The following is a 22635-nucleotide window of genomic DNA, read 5'->3' as shown; positions in this document are numbered from 1 at the left end:
TGGTGGTGATGCTGTCGCCATTTGATATGGGTTGTCGGGTTTAGTACCCCGTATTTTGTCTATTGTGGCAATTCCGGAGAACGGGCCGCGCCTCTGGCATTCAGAGCGTTACGACCTCTCAGTGGACGACGTAGCCGGGCACCGTTCCTTCTCTCTATCCACATATCTCCCATTCCTTAGCCTGCCACCCCTCAGCCTGCCACCCCTCAGCCTGCCACCCCTTAGCCTGCCACCCCTCAGCCTGCCACCCCTCAGCCTGCCTCCCCTCAGCCTGCCACCCCTCAGCCTGCCAAGTGCTACACAGGCTTCAGGCTCCCTCTCTGTACCTCATCTCAGCGGTGACGAGCAGCGCCGAGTGAAGACAGTCGCTTCCGCCGGACGCTCCACGATAATGCCACGACTCCTGGGCTTGTCCGACCGCATCCCGAGAGCCAAATGCTACCGGGAAATATATTTATAATTCACTGTCTCGTATACCGGAAACCCCATCATGGTTTTGAAGTCGATCCTGACTAATCCATTGATAACGAAACAAAAGCCTGGCACTCGACAACGGAAGACGGTAACAAGTCTTAGAGTGTTTATGCTTTGGTCATTAGAAGATCCTTCAAGCCGGGGGGAAAAACCATTCTTTGTTTACATGTAAAACTTGACTTAGTATCCCCTCGTATCCGTTCTTATCAAGGCCGCCGTGAGTTGTGTGAGGGCCTGGTAGTTCTGCTGTTGTGAAAGTCGTTATCTCTGGGTAGTTCTACACATGCTTCAGACGCTGAACCAGGAGACATGAACCCGGGGAGATGAACCAGGAGACATGAACCAGGAGACATGAACCAGGAGACATGAACCCGGGGAGATGAACCAGGAGACATCAACCAGGAGACATGAACCAGGAGACATGAACCAGGAAAGAGACCGGACGGAATAAATGAATATAATTGGTTGGGGAAAAATATATATAGTGAATTATTTCTGATTTTATTGAGGGTTGTGGAAGATAATTTTACCGAGTCAGCCGCAGTGACGAAGTTACAGGTGTCATGCAGTGCCAAGTGGACTACAGGTGTCATACAGTGCCAAGTGGACTACAGGTGTCATACAGTGCCAGGTGTACTATAGGTGTCATACAGTGCCAGGTGGACTACGGGTGTCATACAGTGCCAGGTGTACTATAGGTATCATACAGTGCCAGGTGGACTACAGGTGTCATACAGTGCCAGGTGGACTACGGGTGTCATACAGTGCCAGGTGTACTATAGGTGTCATACAGTGCCAGGTGGACTACAGGTGTCATACAGTGCCAGGTGGACTACAGGTGTCATACAGTGCCAGGTGGACTACGGGTGTCATACAGTGCCAGGTGTACTATAGGTGTCATACAGTGCCAGGTGGACTACAGGTGTCATACAGTGCCAGGTGGACTACAGGTGTCATACAGTGCCAGGTGGACTACAGGTGTCATACAGTGCCAGGTGTACTATAGGTGTCATACAGTGCCAGGTGGACTACAGGTGTCATACAGTGCCAGGTGGACTACGGGTGTCATACAGTGCCAGGTGGACTATGGGTGTCATACAGTGCCAGGTGTACTATAGGTGTCATACAGTGCCAGGTGGACTACAGGTGTCATACAGTGCCAGGTGTACTATAGGTGTCATACAGTGCCAGGTGGACTACAGGTGTCATACAGTGCCAGGTGGACTACAGGTGTCATACAGTGCCAGGTGGACTACAGGTGTCATACAGTGCCAGGTGGACTACAGGTGTCATACAGTGCCAGGTGGACTACGGGTGTCATGCAGTGCCAGGTGTACTATAGGTGTCATACAGTGCCAGGTGGACTACAGGTGTCATACAGTGCCAGGTGGACTACAGGTGTCATACAGTGCCAGGTGGACTACAGGTGTCATACAGTGCCAGGTGGACTACAGGTGTCATACAGTGCCAGGTGGACTACAGGTGTCATGCAGTGCCAGGTGTACTATAGGTGTCATACAGTGCCAGGTGGACTACAGGTGTCATACAGTGCCAGGTGGACTACAGGTGTCATACAGTGCCAGGTGGACTACAGGTGTCATACAGTGCCAGGTGGACTACGGGTGTCATGCAGTGCCAGGTGTACTATAGGTGTCATACAGTGCCAGGTGGACTACAGGTGTCATACAGTGCCAGGTGGACTACAGGTGTCATGCAGTGCCAGGAAGAAGACGAACCAATGAGTGCCATGCAGTTCAAAGTTAAATGTATAATCACATAAGCTTGGCCATGTACATGCGTAAATATGCGTACGAAACTGTTTACACTCGTGCTTACACTGACGCATGTTTTTGCGTGCATGCATACACGTGCGTGTTTATGCGTGCATGTATACACGTGCGTGTTTATGCGTGCATGCATACATGTGCGTGTTTATGCGTGCATGCATACACGTGCGTGTTTATGCGTGCATGTATACACGTGCGTGTTTATGCGTGCATGTATACACGTGCGTGTTTATGCGTGCACGGATGTGCATTGTGTACCAATGCGGGATTATTTGTGCCTGGTATAATGGTCTTGTTTATGCGTGCGTTCATGCGTGCATGTGTGAGCATGTGTGCTTGTGCGGTCACGCGCGCCTGGTGATGGCTCCTCTACCGCCTCAAAGGTCCGTAGAGCCAGAGTGTGGCGACAGGAATGTCAGGAGCCAGTGTGGCACCACACTGGTGGCACCACACTGGGTGGCCATTCACAGGAAAATAGTCACAAAAGCAATATTTACAACAAAAAACTAAATTCTGCATCACACACCTTCAGAGATGACATCTCTTTACATCTGACACTGTCCTACAGCTGACACTCCCTCACACCTGGCTCTTACAGCTGACTCTCCCTCACAAGTGACATAATGGCTAGTGAAAACCTCACAACAATAAGAGAGATCACAGACTTCTGCGATCAGCATCTATAATTTACAACATTCAGGCTTCACTTAAATACAAAGTCGTCTCTGAATCACTTAACATCGAAGACAAATACATAATTAATAGGGACGTGAACTTCAAACATTGACAGAGTAAAATTATTCCCAATCAAATAGTTTGACAATTTTGCCAATGATTTGAAGTCCACATGGGAAGCATAGTTGCCCATTAACAGTGGTCACTATACAGTGGTCACTATACACTGGTCACTATACAGTGAGCTCCAAACAGTTGATGGTTCCTGTACTGCTTAGAGAGGGATCAGTACATAATAGTCCACATATGGGTGGTCCATATAATAGTGTTGTGGCAAAGAAATTAATGTTTCGCCATCTGTGGTGCCCACTGACACTCCAGGCTCGAAACCTCGGGATTCGAAGCCTCGGTTCCTCCCAAAATACCAAGCCATGTGAAGCCCGTAAAGCCATAGCAGCCCTCAACACGGCGTCTCGATAGGCAGAGAATTTGTTTACTCTCTATGAAGTCTTTTGGAGGCTATATGGTCTAGCGGAAAATTAATATAAAAATAGTTTTTTTAACATTCACACCAATTTTCTCATTAGATCAGGTGATGCTTGTCAGTGTAGATGTTGCCAGGAGTGGCCGCGAGTCTGCCTGGAGTGTTGGCGAGGACTCTGCAGTCAGCAGAGTCACAGAGTCCAAGGAGAGTCACTCTAGTGAAGCAGACAGCAGTGGAGGCTGGGCCGCCTTACGCCATTCATATATCAGTCTCCATAGTCGGGATTCTTTGCTTGTGAACCTGAAAATCAGATTATTATTATTATTATTTTGGTGGTCTACTCATTACAGGATTATAATATATAATTTTATATTATAGGATTATAATAATAATATATCAAAAGAAACTTTTGCACAAACAAAAAGTACCAATATTTTCCTTTATTGTCTGCCTAGAAACAGTCACAGTCTTTTATTGGACATTCTTATATTTTATTTTGATAAAAGTAGAGGTTAATTTCATAGTAGCAGATATTTAAAAACAAATTAAATATATAATAGATAGTTAAATATATTATGAAAAATATAAGATTAGAGGAAACTGGAGGCAGGGAGTTGGTGCAAGGGTTCGAACTCCAGTTTATACTGCACCCAAACATTGACGTATGTGTCCACCCAACACGTGACACTCTCCAGCCATCCCACGCCTGCTGTATTACTCGTTAATTGCTATCAAAAATCGTTAAAAATACTGTTTCCGAAACAGTATTTACCCAGGTCTTTTTTGTCTGATTCTAATCTTATCAAAATTATTTTCAGCGTTTCGTGTTCCATTTTGTGTTGATATTGAACATTCACGTAACGTGCGGACGATGAGTCACGTGGCTGAAGACATGATGACCAAACCACACACCAGATGATGACACGTCGTCGTCACAGTCGACGTGATAATGGTCCAGGACGGACCGAAACGTCGTCGTCGTCTCATCTTGTGTTGTGGTCATCATTCACTTAACATTCCCCCATCTCCCTTGTTGTGTGACCATCATTCATGTCCTCCCTTACTTTTGCCTTTCTTCAGAACCTAAATAATGCTCTTCTTAATCCCTCTCTATAAAATTTATTTTTCCTGGAATTAAGTTTACATAATTCTTTGTTCAAACTTCAGGGGAATCTATTTTAATTTTATACAACGGTGACCAGAATGGGCCTAAATGGGGCCATATGAGAGCAAGATACAGATGAAGAACAGCATTTGATCATTAGATGTGAAGTTGTACCGCCTCTTGATATGTATCCCTCTTCATATGTATCCTAGTTCCCTTATTCTCAATCTTGTTAAGGCCACAGGGGCTTTCCAGCGAGTCTCGCCAGATCCAGACAATCAATTGCGTCTCCCGTTCCTACGAGGTCAAGACCATCAACGCCCTTATGGACTAGGTCTTTGCTCTACATTCATTTAGACTTGGATCCCCCCAGATCAAAGTGGAACAATGACCATCCGACACAAGCAACTGCGACCTTGTTACCATCGTGGACACAAAAGCTTATCTCTTCCCACGGGGCTCTAGAGGATATCTTGCATTACGAGAAGTCCGGAAATGCCGCTCCCGTACTCCCTGTGCTGGGTTAAATACGTCCCAGTTGCTGAGGGCGCCAAGACCAGCTGAGGAGGCTTGCAGGGCCCAACCCACAGTGGGTACGCGTTTTCTCCACACTCCTTCAATCCTTCAACCCAAAGCCAGAACCCAATTTTGTAATCTTGTCAATACGTGGCGGGTTCTGGTATTAAGCTCTGAGCCAAGGGGTTTAAATTTCCCAATTGCGTAACAAGTAATTACTATCGCAAAATATGTACTACGACAAGATAGTCAGGGGAACGTAGGCGCCGCTCGAACGGGGGTCAGCAAGAAAAAATGTATTCAGGACGTCCTGTAAGCTACTTCCACTCACCTCTTCTAAGAACACATACGACGCAGAACATGTCGGAGCTAAATGAGGCGCGCCACATTCACTGACAGATAAGCAGTGTCGCAAACTACAATTCCAACAATACCGTGACTATCAGAGCGCCCTCCTCCGATAATTGATGTTATTATAAGGCAACGACACACTGTTAATGTGTCTGTGTGTGTTTGAGTCAGTGTGTGAGTCAATGTGTGTGTGTGTGTGTGTGTGTGTGTGTGCGTGCTGGTCAATGTGTGAGAGTAAATGTGTGGGTGAGCCACTGTACTCACCTATTTTTGCTTGCGGGGGTTGAACTTTGGTTCTTTGGTCCCGCCTCTGAACTGTCGATCAACTGGTGTACAGGTTTCTGAGCCTACTGGGCTCTATCATATCTACATTTTAAACTGTGTATGGAGTCAGCCTCCACCACATCACTGCCTAATGCATTCAATCCATTAACTACTCTGACAATGAAAAAGTTCTTTCTAACTCCCCTGTGGCTCATGTGGGTACTCAGTTTCCACCTGTGTCCCCTTGTTCGCGTCCCACCAGTGTTGAATAGTTTATCCTAGTCTACCCGGTCGATTTCCCTGAGGATTTAGTAGGTTGTGATCATGCTTCCCTTACTCTTCTGTCTTCCAGTGTCCTGAGGTGCATTTCACGCAGCCTTTCCTCGTAACTCATGCCTGTTAGCTCCGGGACTAGTCTAGTAGCATATCTTTCAACTTTTTCCAGCTTTGTCTTGTGCTTGACAAGGTACGGGCTCCATGCTGGGGCCGCATATTCCAGGATTGATTTAACATAATGTGGTATACAAGATTCTGAATGATTCCTTACACAGGTTCCTGAAGGCAGTTCTGATGTTAGCCAGCCTCGCATATGCCGCAGACGTTATTCTTTTTATGTGGGCTTCAGGAGACAGGTTTGGTGATATCAACTCCTAGATCTTTCTCTCTGTCCGTTTCATTAAGTACTTCATCTCCTATTTTGTATCCTGTGTCTGGCCTTCTGTTTCCACCGCCTAGTTTCACTACTTTGCATTTACTCGGGTTGAACTTCAACAAACATTTGTTGGACCATTCACCCAGGCTTTCTAGGTCATCTTGTAGCCTCCTACTATCATCCTGTTTCAATCCTCCTCATAATTTTTGCATCACCAGTAAACATTGGAAAAAACGAGTCTATACCCTCTGAGAGATCATTTACATATATCAAACAGTATAGGTCCGAGGACTGGACTCACACTGTGTGTGAGTCAATGTGTGTGAATCAATGTGTGTGAATCAATGTGTGTGAGTCAATGTGTGTGAATCAATGTGTGTGTGTCAATGTGTGTATGTCAATGTGTGTATGTCAATGTGTGTGTGTCAATTTTGTGAGCCAATGCAACAGTGTATACACGTGAAGAGACTGTATACAATATGGAAGAGGCTGTTGACATCGGAGGTGTTGGTAAGGTGTGTAGACGAGCTGTCTGTGTAGTGTGTAGAAGGGTGAAGACTGTGGTATAGTGTGAGTAGAAGGGTGAAAATTGTGGTATAGTGTGTGTAGAAGGGTGAAGACTCTTTATCCTATTAAAGAAAAATAGAAGAGTGACATCTTCGTCAAGGTTAACCCAGGAGTCCCAGCAGAGGCAAGCAAGTCTCCCATTAAAGGGAGACTTGCCGCACTGTAGGGCAGGATGTTGTGTTTATGGTGTCAGCTGATCCTTGGTGCTGTCGCGAGGCATTTGTTTTATATGTTTGGCTGTTGGTGGGTATAGTGTGTGTGTGTAGAAGGGTGAAGACTGAGTACAGTGTGTGCAGAAGGGTGAACACTGTAGATATAGTGTAAGTAGACGCGTGAAGACTCTTGTATAGTGTGTGTGTGTGTGTGTGTGTGTGGAAGGGTGAAATGTGTCGTGTAGGGTAAAAGGGTGAAGTCTATTTTATTCAGTCTTCACCCTTTTTACAGTGTGTAGTTCTGTTTCATATAAGGAACCTGTTCATTGTACTACGTTTAGAATCTGCTTCTTATAACATGAATTGAACCTGCCTCATATACTATGTATAGAACCTGCCTTTTATACCATGAATACAACCAGTCCTTTATACCATGTATAGAACCTGCTTCATGTAACCTGCTTTTATAACATATCGCGGTCTTAAAGCCGAGAAAATAATTGTTATCTGGAAGATATTTGCAAAGCAAATGTTGCTTTATATATTAAACCTAAAACCCGTATTTATACTATTTGTTAATGTTGGTGAAGTTTGTCAAATTGGTATAAAAATGCTTAGGCCTTGCACAGAAGCACTCCAGAATTTCTTTACTGAAGGTCAACATTGTTCCAAATGGATATTATTCGCACACCCTCCGTCACTATGTGATGGAGTGCGAAGAGATACGTGAATTTAGAGACAACTCTATAACAAATGTTCAAGAGATGTGTAAATATTTAATTCAAAATGATCTGCTACCAAAAATCTTAGCCAAATATCCCCAGTTTGCTAACTGTAGGTAGTAACTAAGTGATTGTAACCTATCCACCGCTGCCCACTGGATGGAGGGCGGTGTGCAGGACAAACATATCAATTGTGACACTAGCTCTCCACATATGTCAGTTGCTTAATTAATTTAGAAACTGTACTTGAGGTCGATCTCGAACCCATTGTTAATGTGACGACTTATATTGAATTTTGTAACTAGCTCATCAAGATTGTAACTTGCTTAGCTAAATGAATTGGCGGAATGCAATCTTTGAAGTTAAATCTTCATTAAGGTAGAAATACAGAGCAGTATATCAGTCGTACTCGTTATATGTATTAACGAGTAAGTATATGTATTATATGTATCGTACTTCTTCTGTTTCTATAAGTCTCATTCAGGAGATACGGCGTTGTTTCCTTCGGAAAGTTGACGCTGTATAAGCCATTAGGATGCAAGCCGTGTTCTAGTTAAGGTAGAAGCGACGTTTAAGAACACGAGAGAGATACTTGATGCCCTCGTGGGGGTCTAAGATGTGTTACTGTCCTATATTACTCGAGGTTTGGATTATTATAGCAATGTAGCGGAGCCCCCAAGCTCACATCTCACGCTAGAAACTTGCCCACAAGCTCAAAAATAAACTGCTATTCTAAACTCAAGCGTGAATGAGGACATCAGAGCTTTTGTGGTGAGTCAGTGCTTGTGTTGTGAGGTGAGTCGCTGCTTGTGTGGTGAGTGTGGTTGGTGATGGTATGAGTGAGGTGTAGCAACAATCAGGACGGGATACAAGGGCCGCCTGACGCCACACTCTCCTCGCTCAGGACGTGACACAGCCTTTCACCGGAGTGTGTGGGGGAGACAACATATTCTCAAGGTCTCTCACCCTGCCTCCTGTCTTGGCCTTCCTTACTGGTAACCTCTCACGCCCTAGACCGTCACCTGTTGATGGACAGCGGGTCTATCCTGTTGATGGACAGCGGGTCTATCCTGTTGATGGCCAGGGGAAGTCTATCCTGTGGATGGACATCGTGTATATCCTGATGATGAACAGCGTGTCTATCCTGATGATGGCCAAGGAGAGTCTATCCAGTTGATGGACAGGTCTAACCTGAAGATGGACAGGTGTCTATCCTCTTGATGGACAGGCGTCTTCTTTTACGGAAAACATTCGCATTGAAAGTACTTAATTCTATTGATGTAAATTGATCAGTGATACTGGATTTTGTAGTATTTTCTACCACAGACGCGACCAAAATACATTTCCAACTGGTCGCCAGCATATATATGGATTACCTTCTGTCTTCCATGGACTGGGTAGACATTATGATAGACATTATAATGTGTCAAGATTTATTGAGCACTCGACCACAGAGGGTATAATCACCCTCTGTGGTGCTCTAACAATGCTCACCTGCGTACATATAAACCATTTATGGCTGGCCTAGGTAAACTTGGGTCGAGATGTGTTCTCTTACATAAAGTACAGCTGGTTACTGAGTACTCAACCACAGAATGTGATTATTGTGCGTATATATTAAAGTGATAGGCAATTCTAACCAGCTCTCACATTTTTGCATGAATATATACATATATTCATATCCTCACACACACACACACACACTCACACATATATATATATATATATATATATATATATATATATATATATATATATATATATATATATATATATATATATAATATAATGTGTGTGTGTGTGTGTGTGTGTGTGTGTGTGTGTTAAAGGACCCGTAAGGGCTTTAATCTCTCCCAGTCTCACCTCTTGAGAGAAGAAAGGTACCCAGGGTCGTTAATGGAGACTGTAAGCTATCTGTAAGGCTCGCAGTTGTTAAGTGTACGACCATTTATATGATAATTGGGTGGTGATATTGCTCATGGAATGGGAGGACGAGTTTTCTGTACAGAGTTAAGGTGTCCATATTCCTTAGCTCCAGCAACAAAGCTTCGAGCAGAACTTGTATTCTGGGCTCGGAGGCAGCAGGTAAACACATCTCATCAGCATAACAAATGACCGTGTCTTCATTATTGGTTGGAAGATCTTATCAAGTCTCCTCTTTATGCAGTTCCCAGTTCCAGGTATTTACTATCTGTGCACTTAACAAAACACAGGCTGACAAATAACCATTTATCCATTTCAGAGCAAGTTGGTCTAGTATGATTTCCCTGTTTACAGTGTCAAAAGCTGCTGCTAGGTCGATGAAGACTGCTTGAGGGGAAGCTTCAACATGAGCGAAGTATTCAGCAGAACAGTGTTGTGTACTGAGCCCAGGCATAAATCCAAACTGTTGGGGTGACAGGTGCCACTGTATACGATACATGGGTCGGTTAAGGACAATGCGTTCAAGCACTTTAAAAACACACGATGTTAGAGATATGGGTCTATAACTGTCCGAGTGTGGTTTGGGGATAGGAATAATGACACTCCAAGCATCAGGTAATACTCCTTCACTTAAACTCATTCTGTACAACACTAAAAGTGAATTACCTGGTACTTATGAGACTAATCTCAGTCGACTGTAAGTAATACCATCCTCTCCAGGAGCAGTTGATTTGCCCATCTTTAGTGCATGATTTAATTCCCATTCAGTTACATCATTAAGGTCCAACACGTCGATAGCTGTACAGGCAAGATTGATGGTTTATCGTCTGTTGGGGCGTGTGTCATCAAGTTTGTTCAGTATGTTAATTGGGAGTCAGTTTTAACTTGATGTTATTACCCATTGACCAATGAGAATGCTGGTTCTAGTGGGTTGTGGTGCAGTGATTTGGTTGTGTTAGAGGGCTGTGAAGGGGTTTGGTTGGTCCAGTAAGTTCAGTAGAACTTCGGTTTCAACCCTTTTAACCCTGTCGTAGCTCAGTCGATTAAGGCAGTGTCTGGGATGCTCCCGGACGCAGGTTCGAATCCTCGTCACGGCCCTTGTGGATTTGTTGGTTGGGTTGCTTCTAGAGATATTTCGTATATTTTCCCACACTTCAACAAGTAATGTTTGCTCCTTTATACATTGTAGAAACTCTTCTCAATGTTTATTCCGTATAACATTGCTCATGTTTCATCTCTTTATATACAAGAAATGTATGTAAATCTTCTTGTGATTTGGTTCGTTTGTATCAAAAAGCTGCTTTACTCGTTCATGTTCGTTAACAAATACGGGGTCAAGGACCCATGTGGGTGGTGGTGGGTGTTGTCCACCTCTGCCAGGCTTGTTGTTCGCCAACACACCCAAGTGTCGCAGTAGGTGGTACTTGACTCAACGAGGTCTCTGGAGACGGCCAGTACATTCGTCATTGTGTTAGTTTGAGGCCATTTTAAAGTACAAATAATAAAGTGGTTATGCAAACCATGTGGAATATTACTGTTCTGTCTCTGATGTCTGCTGGCTACATCACACTGTACTTAATAGCAAGTTGAAATTACATAGTGATCACTAACCAAGTGATTTACCACTGAACATTCCATATTATCCTGCACAAGACTCCTCGTTATATAATCAAGTTTATCCCACCCATCCACCATAGATAAGTTTGAATATTAGTATTAGAAACAATCTGTTGTGATACATATTATATATATTTGCATTAATTATCCATGATAGTACTGTCTCCCAACTTAATGCTTAGCATTAAAATCTCCCATGTATATTGTCCCAGCATTGTCTAGATCTGGGAGCAATGTTGAGGTGTTTCTGAATTCTGGCATATACCTTAAGGAATGAGCCAATAGAATGGTTTTGCCAGTGATGGAGGTGCCACTGGTGGTGTGCCAGTGATGGAGGTGCCACTGGTGGTGTGCCAGTGATGGTGGTGCCACTGGTGTGCCAGTGATGGTGGTGCCACTGGTGGTGTGCCAGTGATAGTGGTGTCGCCGGTGGTGGGGCCGGAGACGGTGATGCGACCCTTTATGTTTCTGTCCAGCTTTACGCTGAATTGGGTAATTTTATCAAAATCTCCCAATATGAACTGTAAGTCTGTGAGGTGTGTGGGGTTGTGGCGGCGTCCCTGCCTCTGGTGGCGCACCTGCTGACGCTGGCTCCTCTTGGGCTGTGGTTGGTGTCTATCCAAGGTGGATTTGTGTGTGTGTGTTCAAACATGGCTTTTGTGTGTGTGTTCAAACGTGGCTTTAGTGTGTGTGTTACAAGCTGACTCTAGTGTGCGCGTGTTTCCCTTGCTTTCTTCTCGTACACACATTTCAAGTTGTGATTTGGATTGGCTTCCACAACGTCCTCGTCTAGTCCGTTCCACTTATTTACGACTCTCAGACTGAAAACGTTCTTTCCGACATTCCTGTGGCTCGCCTGTGTTTCCAATTATGTTCTCTTGTTCTACTGTTCCTTAATTTGAACATTGTTTATATATCTACTTTGTCTACCCCCCCCCCCCCTCCCCTTAGTGTCTTGTATGTCGTTTACATGTGTGCCCTGAGCCTTCTTCCCTTCGGTGAAGTCCAGGCCACTAACCTGTGCCTAGAGCCACTAACCTGCGCCTAGAGCCACTTAAACAAACCTCTGTAAATGGCCGTGAAAACCCTAAAAAAACTGTAAATTGCCGCGATAAATGTAAATAAACCCCTATAAATGGCCGTGATAAACGTAAACAAACCCCTGGTGGCCAACCTTGCAGGTGAAGGAGCCGGTGACGCAGCAGAAGATGAACATGATGAGGAGCTGGAGGAAGGTGAGGGCGGCGCCGGCCAGCAGGAAGATGTTGTCCTGGTCGTAGTTGTGGCGGTCCCAGAACTGGTGGTAGTGGCTGGACTTCTGCAGCACCCACCCCGTCAGGAAGTAGGTGTTGAGCACCAGCACCGCCACGGCCTTCACCAGCCACAGCCACGTCAGCACCGGGTTGTACTGCAGGAGGAGGAGGAGGAGGGAGGTGCTAGTGATGGGAGTATTATAGCAAGTATGGTGAACCAGAATGTGTGTGTCACCGTATGTAAGCTCTGACATGTTTTTTTTAAGGGACTTCTTGTCCGTCTTTTCCCTCGTTGTTTTGATCAGGGGTCTACCTCATAGTTCGAGACTAGTTACTGCATTAATTTATAACTGCAATAAGTATCCACGCTATAAAATTTAGTATGAGAATGGAAAAAATAATCTGTGAAGAAAAACAAAATAAGAGTATTTAAAAAAGTTTTAGTTTACCATCAAAATATTTTACAGAAAACATCATTTAAAGGCACCTGCGTTTTCTTTGATAAATAATTATACTACAACTCATTCAACATGGTAAACCTTAGTACGAGACGCAGCTCTGCAGCCCCGCCTCGTGTCTGGCGCTCCTGCAACACCTGTACTTAAGACATAATACTTCTCATGATCTTGTAAACAATCGCACTCAATCACTATAACAATAACAACTCACGACACTCACTAACCTGACTGAATTACTCACCAACACACACGTGGATATAAGAGGAATTACCTGAGTTTACCAGAGGGTCACTTTGGACCCCCCCCTTACACACATCCACAACACACACACACATATACACACATGTTTCGCTGGAAGATAGAAGAGTTGGGGGGACATGATCACCACATTCAAGATTCTCAAGGGAATTGATAGGGTAGATAAAGACAGGCTATTTAACACAAGGGGCACACGCACTAGGGGACACAGGTGGAAACTGAGTGCCCAAATGAGCCACAAGGACGCTAGAAATAACTTTTTCAGCATCAGAGTAGTTAACAAATGGAATGCATTAGGCAGTGATGTGGTGGAGGCTGACTCCAAACACAGTTTCATCTGTAGATATGATAAGAGCCCAGTAGGCTCAGGAATCTGTACACCAGTTGATTCACAGCTGAGAGGTTGTCAACAGATAGGCTGCCAAAGATCCGAGGCTCAACCCAGCAAGCACAGGTGAGTACACCCACCCAGCCCCAAACACACCTTCCTCTCCCTATCTCTTGCCCATAAGAGCGTCATATAGTAACCTCACGAGTGAGGTGGAGTGACTTACCTTACACAAGGCGACCATCAACAGACAGGAGACGACGAGACACACAATACCTTCACCAATACCCAAGTTAACTCTCAGGCTGTGATCTGCGAGAATAATAAAATATGAAAAATAATAATAAATATAATAAATAATAATGAATATAATAATAAATAATGAATATAATAATAAATAAATAATAATATAATAATAGTGCTGGATCATCTTAGTTATCAGACATAATCCTATTAATTGGAACAATACAACAAAGTTATTATCATTTAACAAAATAATACACTGTATATAATTGATAAAATTTTAACATTTATACTTTAGGTGTTTTTTGTACAGTATAGCATTGTCAGTTGTCCTTTAAGGTGGTCATCACAGTGCTGGGGTCATCATAGTGCTGGGGTCATCATAGTGCCGGGTTATCACAGTGCTGGATCATTAAAGTGCTGGGTCATCATAGTGCTGGGTCACCATAGTGCTGGGTCACCATAGTGCTGGGTCATCATAGTGCTGGGTCACCATAGTGCTGGGTCATTAAAGTGCTGGGTCATCATAGTGCTGGGTCACCATAGTGCTGGGTCACCATAGTGCTGGGTCATCATAGTGCTGGGTCACCATAGTGCTGGGTCATCATAGTGCTGGGTCATCATAGTGCTGGGTCATCATAGTGCTGGGGTCACCATAGTGCTGGGTCATCATAGTGCTGGGTCACCATAGTGCTGGGTCATCATAGTGCTGGGTCACCATAGTGCTGGGTCATCATAGTGCTGGGTCACCATAGTGCTGGGTCATCATAGTGCCGGGTCACCATAGTGCTGGGTCATCATAGTGCTGGGTCACCATAGTGCTGGGTCATCATAGTGCTGGGTCACCATAGTGCTGGGTCATCATAGTGCCGAGTCACCATAGTGCTGGGTCATCATAGTGCCGGGGCCATCATAGTGCTGGGGTCATCATAGTGCTGGGGTCATCATAGTGCCGGGTCACCATAGTGCTGGGTCATCATAGTGCTGGGTCACCATAGTGCTGGGTCATCATAGTGCCGGGTCATCACAGTGCTGGGTCATACTGTAGCAGTACTCTCAGAACTCGACTTAGAGAATCGGGTCCCAGCACTTAGCTCTTGCGTGTGTTCCTCTCTAACGGGTCAATTAATTCATTGTATCCCGAACCTCTTTTTCCTTCTTTATACCTGCTTTGTATACGGTCAGCAGAGTTGGCTTCGAGTATCCAACATGTCGTGAGCATGTCCCCCTCGATCTTTCCTTTTATCCGGTGTCGTAGGGTGAAGTGTCTTTAACCTTTCTTCGTATCTCTACTCCGGATCCAGCTTTGTGGAAAATGTATCTATTACATATTTCCTTTCCAATCTTTAAATGGGGTTCTACATGCTGGAGTTACACGCGCGAGCGCGCGCACGCACACACACACACACACACACACATACACACACACACACACACACACACACACACACACACACACACACACACACACAGGCAGACGCACATATGCTGACACACGCACGCACACCAGTAGTTTCAAAGCCTAGTTTGACTAAGAGTACTGGGAAGACGGGACACCACGAGCGTAGCTCTTATCCTGTAACTACTCTTAGGCAATTACACACACACACCACACACACACACACACACACACACACACACACACACACACACACACACACACACACACACACGGTACTCACTTGTTTCGTGAAGATAATACTGGCACCAGCGAATGCCATGGTTCCAATGACAGTTGTAGTGGGATGCGAACTGGTAGGAATAGAACGCCGTCGTGGCCAGCCCGTGCAGCTGTAAACAGGTGTTAAACAGGTGTAAACACAACACTCACATATTTAACAAGGGACACAGCTATATATTACTTTTATATCTCTACGTTATATACTCCAAGGGGTTGTATTCTACTTCATGGGGTTTATATATATATATATATATATATATATATATATATATATATATATATATATATATATATATATATATATATATATATATATGTCGTACCTAGTAGCCAGAACGCACTTGTCAGCCTACTATGCAAGGCCAGATTTGCCTAATAAGCCAAGTTTTCATGAATTAATATATTTTCACTATTTTTTTTCTTATGAAATGATAAAGCTACCCATTTCATTATGTATGAGGTCAATTTTTTTTTATTGGAGTTAAAATTAACGTAGATATATGACCAAACCTATCCAACCCTACCTAACCTAACCTGACCTATCTTTAGAGGTTAGGTTAGGCGAGGTAGCCGAAAAAGTTAGGTTAGGTTAGGTTAGGTAGGTTAGGTTGTCGAAAAACCATTAATTCAGGAAAACTTGGCTTATTAGGCAAATCGGGCCTTGCATAGTAGGCATAAAAGTACGTTCTGGCTACTAGGTACGACATATATATATATATATATATATATATATGCAACAATGATCACAAAAACACTGATCCAAGTATGCAGAATAACCACATATGAAAAATAGAAAATGCTTAACGCGTTTTCGGCTAATTCGCCTTCATCAGAGCAAAGTAGAATCAACTCTGCTTTGATTCTACTTTGCTCTGATGAAGGCGAATTAGCCGAAAACGCGTTAAGCATTTTCTATTTTTCATATGTGGTTATTCTGCATATATATATATATATATATATATATATATATATATATATATATATATATATATATATATATATATATATATATATATATATATATATATATATATTTATATATATATATATATATATATATATAATAAAAAGTTTGCTAACAAGCTGCTCAATAAGGCAGTTATGGCCGTAATGACATAAGGCGGAAGGACCTTAAACCTCTTATGAAACCAAAAACATGACTTGTCAATGTATTTTAACCCAGGTCAACACATGCTGACCTCTGACCCAGGTTAACACGCCCTGACCTCTGACCTTGGTCAACACATACTGACCTCTGACCTTGGTCAACACATACTGACCTCTGACCTTGGTCAACACATGTTTCAAGTAACCTTTGACCGAGATGACCATACCCTGACCTTTGACCCCCACTCACCAAGTCGAAGACAGCGAGAACGAGGCCGCAGTTGACGATATTTTTCAGGGAACACGCCATAGTGGAGACGACTCACGACTTCCTGCTCGCCCCGACCTGCGGACACACAACACGTCACTCCTCTACACCACGGACACCACAGGCACACTCTTGGTGACGTCAATATCCACTAGCAAGATGGTGGACATCCACTAACAAGATGGTGGACGTCCACCAGGAAGATGGTGGACATCCACTAACAAGATGGTGGACATCCACTAACAAGATGGTGGACATCCACTAACAAGATGGTGGACATCCACTAACAAGATGGTGGACATCCATTAAGAAGTTAAGTTATTCAGATCAGCCTAGGCCAATATACCAATCTCTAAAATCTACATCATCTCAACAGAACACACACACACACTCATCACATACTCATGAGTACACACTCATGAGTATGAGTGAGCCTGGAGGGAAGCACTCACCAGCCTCCAGCTTGAAGACCATCTTATGCCCGTGTTAAAACGTCTTGTCTGGGGATTAAACGTCTGTCTGATGGTCCATAAGGTCTTCTGAGTAACTGATGCTTCTCTCGGTCTGTTGTCATGGTAACCATATAGAGTTTTGTCTTTAATTCAGGCTAATTCATCATCATGATCATTATAGATTATTATCCATCATTTTCATCACTGCATTAGGTGAATTATCCAATTTGTATTCACCTCTCAATTCAGGGCGCGAGTATTGACCTTGACTCACCGGATTACTCACCATTCATCGTCGACAGATGTATAATGCATTAGCGTCATTCAGAGGTGTCCACTGTGACATTCTGAGGTCACAGCGGATACTGGATAATATGTATCACGTGACACATCCGGTCCATCAGGATGTGTCACTCAGGTCTCTGAGTGGAACGGGCGGGGTGAGGCGGGGTGAGGCGGGACTCGTAATCCTGTGGCCCGGGTTCAATTCCCGGACTAGGCGGAGACAAATAGGCAGAATTTCTTTCACCCTGATGCCCTTGTTACCTAGTAGTAAATAGGTACCTGGGAGTTAGACAGCTGTTACGGGCTACTTCCTGATGGGGGGTTGGGAGGGGGTGTTGCGTGTTAAAAAAAATAGTAGTTAGTAACAGTTGATTGAAAGTTGAGAGGCGGGCCGAAAGTGCAGAGCTCAACCCCCGCAAGCACAACTAGGTGAATACACACACACACACACACACACACACACTAGATATGATAGAGCCCGATAGGCTCAGGAATCTGTACACCTGTTGATTGACGGTTGAGAGGCGGGACCAAAGAGCCAGAGCTCAACCCCCGCAAACACAACTAGGTGAGTACACACACACACACACCCACCCACCAGGGATTCGAACCTGGAATTCTCGATTAAATGGCGAGAACGAATCCAACTGAACTACCGGAATCTCGAACCATATCAGTGGTTAACAGATAACAAATGAGCATTATAAATGTTGCAAGTGACTGGCCATGTTGCTGGTGGACACCGACTCTGGCAGCGTCTCCGGTCTTACTGCTCAGGAGTACTGTTCTCTGAGGATGCGCTGTAGCAGGGCGGTCCATGTTCTTGACGCTGATATATAAGTATTGACGCTGATATACAAAGTATTGACGCTGATATACAAAGTGCTGACGCTGATATACAAAGTGCTGACGCTGATATACAAAGTGCTGACGCTGATATACAAAGTGCTGACGCTGATATACAAAGTGCTGACGCTGATATACAAAGTGCTGACGCTGATATACAAAGTGCTGACGCTGATATACAAAGTGCTGACGCTGATATATAAGTATTGACGCTGATATACAAGTATTGACGCTGATATACAACGTCTCTGCAACGTTGCCAGTCACAAATACATTAAAATTACACGTTCCCTAGTTAGAAAACGTGCAGCGCTCATTGAGGCATAACTCAAGAATCGAATAATCTGGTAGACTTTTGTCGCTGAACGCAATATGACTTTTTGGCTTATTAAAGTCCCCCAAACCAAAGGCATGGACGCCGACGCGGTCACTCATCCAGATACTGGCAGGACTCAATCGTGCTTAACCTAAAATGCACCAAGCCCACATCTATCTTGAGGTTATCTTGAGATGATTTCGGGGCTCTAGTGTCCCCGCGGCCCGGTCCTCGACCAGGCCTCCACCCCCAGGAAGCAGCCCGTGACAGCTGACTAACACCCAGGTACCTATTTTACTGCTAGATAACAGGGGCATAGGGTGAAAGAAACTCTGCCCATTGTTTCTCGCCGGCGCCTGGGATCGAACCCAGGACCACAGGATCACAAGTCCAGCGTGCTGTCCGCTCGGCCGACCGGTCTAAGGCTGGTGGTTATGGTGACAATACGTCCCGTCCACCTATAGTTTCCCAACGTCTAGAAACTGTCGTATTAAAGTGAACTTATCCTAACCAGAGGACCCGAAACAGAAAACGGGACAGCTAGTATGTCAATTTCGCTAACCGCTTCAATTTTCTAGTACGCCGATTTTTAGCCTTGGGGGGGGGGGGGTAGAGTATACATTTGTAGCCTGGGGGTAGAATATACATCAAAATGCGACGTTCTATTAGGAGGACGCGTTGAACCCGTCCTCCTAATTGGCGTATACACGACAATGTGACATACAGAGAGGTCCCATGGTGCGGTGTATTACATCAATACACGAATAACTATCACTGCTCTTCTCAAGCATCACCGTTGACTACCAAACTAGCGCAGTGTCCCTCAGGCTTGTATACAATGTATACACAAACCACAAATCACGGGAGCGCTTTATAATTTAAAATACTCAAGTTACAACCTATACACTGCAACGACCTTTTAAATAGGCCGTGACGCAGTCCTTGCGTCATGGCGTACACAACGTTGACGCAGGTACAGGTATACGCTTCCATAACGGTTATTAATCATAAAATTATTCATTTATATGAATTCATATATATGAAAAACGGCCATATCCCATTGGGAAGTAACGTTATTATTGTTCACTAGAGTTAAACTTGACGCTAAACTTAACACCTGCAGACACACTTAAGTGTAAGTGTGTCTGCAGGTGTCCTTACCGTCACCTTGAAGTTGCCTGCTGGCTTGCACAGCGGCGCCACTTTTCACCTCAGCAAAAGTGGGGATAAAGTTTCAGTGTGTAGCTTCACTGCTGCTTTGTCCTGATAGTGTTCACAATTTCCTCAGCACTTCTCACACTTTCCTCACCAGTCAACTCTGCTCTAACGTCAATTTATGTTACTTTCAACAAATGGTTGCAAACTTGTTTAGTGTCAATGCGTGTCACATTTTCAGACCTGAACACTATTCTCGGGCCCTTTCCTCGCGATGAGCTCCTCGACGCCGGTCTGGTCTCCTCCACACAAGCTGCAGTTTAAAATTTAGCGCCCGAAGCTTACCGATCAAATATATGATAATGAGAGCCGTTAAACTTTGACATTCCAAACTGGATAAAACGTAATATTAACACTGCTACTGTTACCTGCCCTGGTCATCCACCAGAGGTCGTCCACACACAGTATCGTCACATTACTTGCGTTAAAGAGAGCTTGCCGAGCATAGTATCAAGAAAACCCTGGAGATCTATATTCGTAAACACGAAGGGTGTAGCGCAAGGCGACTGTCTCTTGCTGCTGGCCGCGCCTGCAGTCCGCAACACCCGCCTCAACAACTGTACACATCCGTCACTCATGTGAGTTTTATCCCGCTTATCCTAGCGAAAATGACCCCCCTCGGGAACATTTGTGCCTCGCTTGCACCCTAATTTTCAAGTATTCGGAAGCCACGCAGTTACATGAGCGCCTGTTGCTTGTTGCCTAGCGTGTTGTGTGACCATAATGTACAAGGAATCTGCAGGACTCGTTAGCCATACAGGTAGGGAACTGTTGCAACACCTGCAGATGTGAATGCACTTCGTGCGAGCTATTGATATTCACTGAACACCTGTGCGTCCGGGGCGTATGACCTGCGTGTCTCACTGGTCCACTTTTCCCTCCAGGCTCAGAATCAAATTTTGTCCCCCGCCGTTTACAGTAGAACTGGCCAACTGGACGAGAGCAAAGTGTGGTCGAAGGTCTTCCTCAGCGACTGGCAATGTCTCAGTAACTCACCATCGGGGAGTAATTAGATGCGAAGTATATCCAGTGACGAGGTAGTCTTGTTTACTGTCTACCTGTCGCAGCCACCTGTGGGCAGCGTCGCCTCCACCTGGCAGGTGCCCAACGGGATTTTAAGCGACATATTGTGACTTTTTCTCTTTGGTGTGTTCCGTCAAGCGTGTTGTAAGTGAGAAGGTCTAATTCATCATTTAAACACATACGGATGTTGTGGTCATTTACAGGTGCAATTAATTTCGCGAAACAAAAAACTTATAAGTGCAGTGAAAGTGGAAGTCAGCCTAGCACGGCAAGCGTTGCGCAGAGGCTAATGCGCAGGATAGGTTCCTGGTTAGAGGAATTTCTTTTTGTTTTCCTATGTAACTGTGAACAGCCATATTCATACAATTATCTTCAAGTAAAAATTAATGGAACCGAAGTTCTAGTATAAGCTGTCTGTCGGTGTCCCCGCGGCTGACGAACGACACGAAGACATTATAACGAGGGATAAAGAATAAAGAATTAAGGTGCGTTCCTTTGTGGCGCGGGGGAGGCGAAGGGTGGGACCCCCACACCCACCACATCGATTTCAACCTTGAAAAACATTATTGTATAACTTTGAACTATATACTTTTGGCGGTCCGGTCTTACTGCTCAGGAGTACTGTTCTCTGAGGATGCGCTGTGGCAGGGCGATCCATGTTCTTAATGACGCTGATATACAAAGTATTGACGCTGATATTAAGTATTGACGCTGATATACAAGTATTGGCGCTGATATACAAAGTACTGACGCTGATATACAAAGTACTGACGCTGATATATAAGTATTGACCTCCGTCACCACCTCCGGCAGCGACAACAGCTGAATGAGGCTCGTCGCCTCGGGAAATCATTATTCAGATGTTACGTTTCACGGCCGTCTGCGATCACCCTTGAGGCGTGCAAGACAAACAATACTACATAATTATAGCAACATCTTAGTCTCCTGATGCGACAAACTACTTGTTAGTAGATAAGTAGACACCAGACAGAGAGCCAGGTTGCAGCATATTCCTCTTTATCTACCTGAGAGCATATCAGTGTTTATGGACATATTATTGTCATAATATATGTCGTCTTGTTTATTATATTCATTGTCTTGTTTGAATTAATAAGATATGTGCGTTGGCAATCTTGAAAAAAACTGTACTGACGCACGAGACATTAACGTGATGCTGACTACTAATCTTTGAGTTAGCATGATACTGGAGTTAGTGAGGTGCAGATGAAGTCCTTCACCGTTATGTGTAACCCAAGGGCCTACTGTGTGTACTGTGTACACCTTGTGGGAGGTGGTGTTGTGTACACCTAGTGGGAGGTGGTGTTGTGTACACCTAGTGGCAGGTGGTGTTGTGTACACCTAGTGGCAGGTGGTGTTGTGTACACCTTGCGGGAGGTGGTGTTGTGTACACCTTGTGGGAAGTGGTGTTGTGTACACCTAGTGGCAGGTGGTGTTGTGTACACCTAGCAGTAAGTAATGTTCTGTACATACAAGTGTGAGAACGCGCTATGTAGACACAAGTGTGAAGCGCTTGAAGCGTGTGAAGCACAAGTGTACACACGGTGGGAGGAGGCCTTGTGCAACATTATCTTACCCTGATGGATAAAAACAGT

General features: G+C 44.4%; 1 protein-coding gene across 8 annotated transcripts in view; it reads right to left on the bottom strand.

Moving 5' to 3' along the window:
- Positions 1-962: 962 nt before the first annotated feature.
- The window catches only part of LOC123758702 (uncharacterized), a 28558-nt gene continuing 6885 nt past the window's right edge, over positions 963-22635 (bottom strand). Inside the window, exons 1-7 of one of the 8 annotated variants that reach the window (XM_069301965.1) lie at positions 20996-21010; positions 17338-17449; positions 16868-16963; positions 15512-15620; positions 13813-13898; positions 12464-12697; positions 963-3720 (exon numbers count right to left, since the gene is read on the bottom strand). In XM_069301965.1, coding sequence (XP_069158066.1) covers positions 3679-3720; positions 12464-12697; positions 13813-13898; positions 15512-15620; positions 16868-16927 — 531 coding nt within the window. In that variant the 5' untranslated portion in view covers positions 16928-16963; positions 17338-17449; positions 20996-21010 and the 3' untranslated portion in view covers positions 963-3678. The other 7 variants (XM_069301964.1, XM_069301963.1, XM_069301968.1 and 4 more) reach the window with 7 other exon arrangements.

Source organism: Procambarus clarkii, chromosome 47 (genome assembly GCF_040958095.1).
Source record: "Procambarus clarkii isolate CNS0578487 chromosome 47, FALCON_Pclarkii_2.0, whole genome shotgun sequence".
Lineage (NCBI taxonomy): Eukaryota > Metazoa > Arthropoda > Malacostraca > Decapoda > Cambaridae > Procambarus > Procambarus clarkii.
Note: the sequence above shows the minus strand (reverse complement) of the source record. Positions and strands in the feature narration are given on the sequence as shown.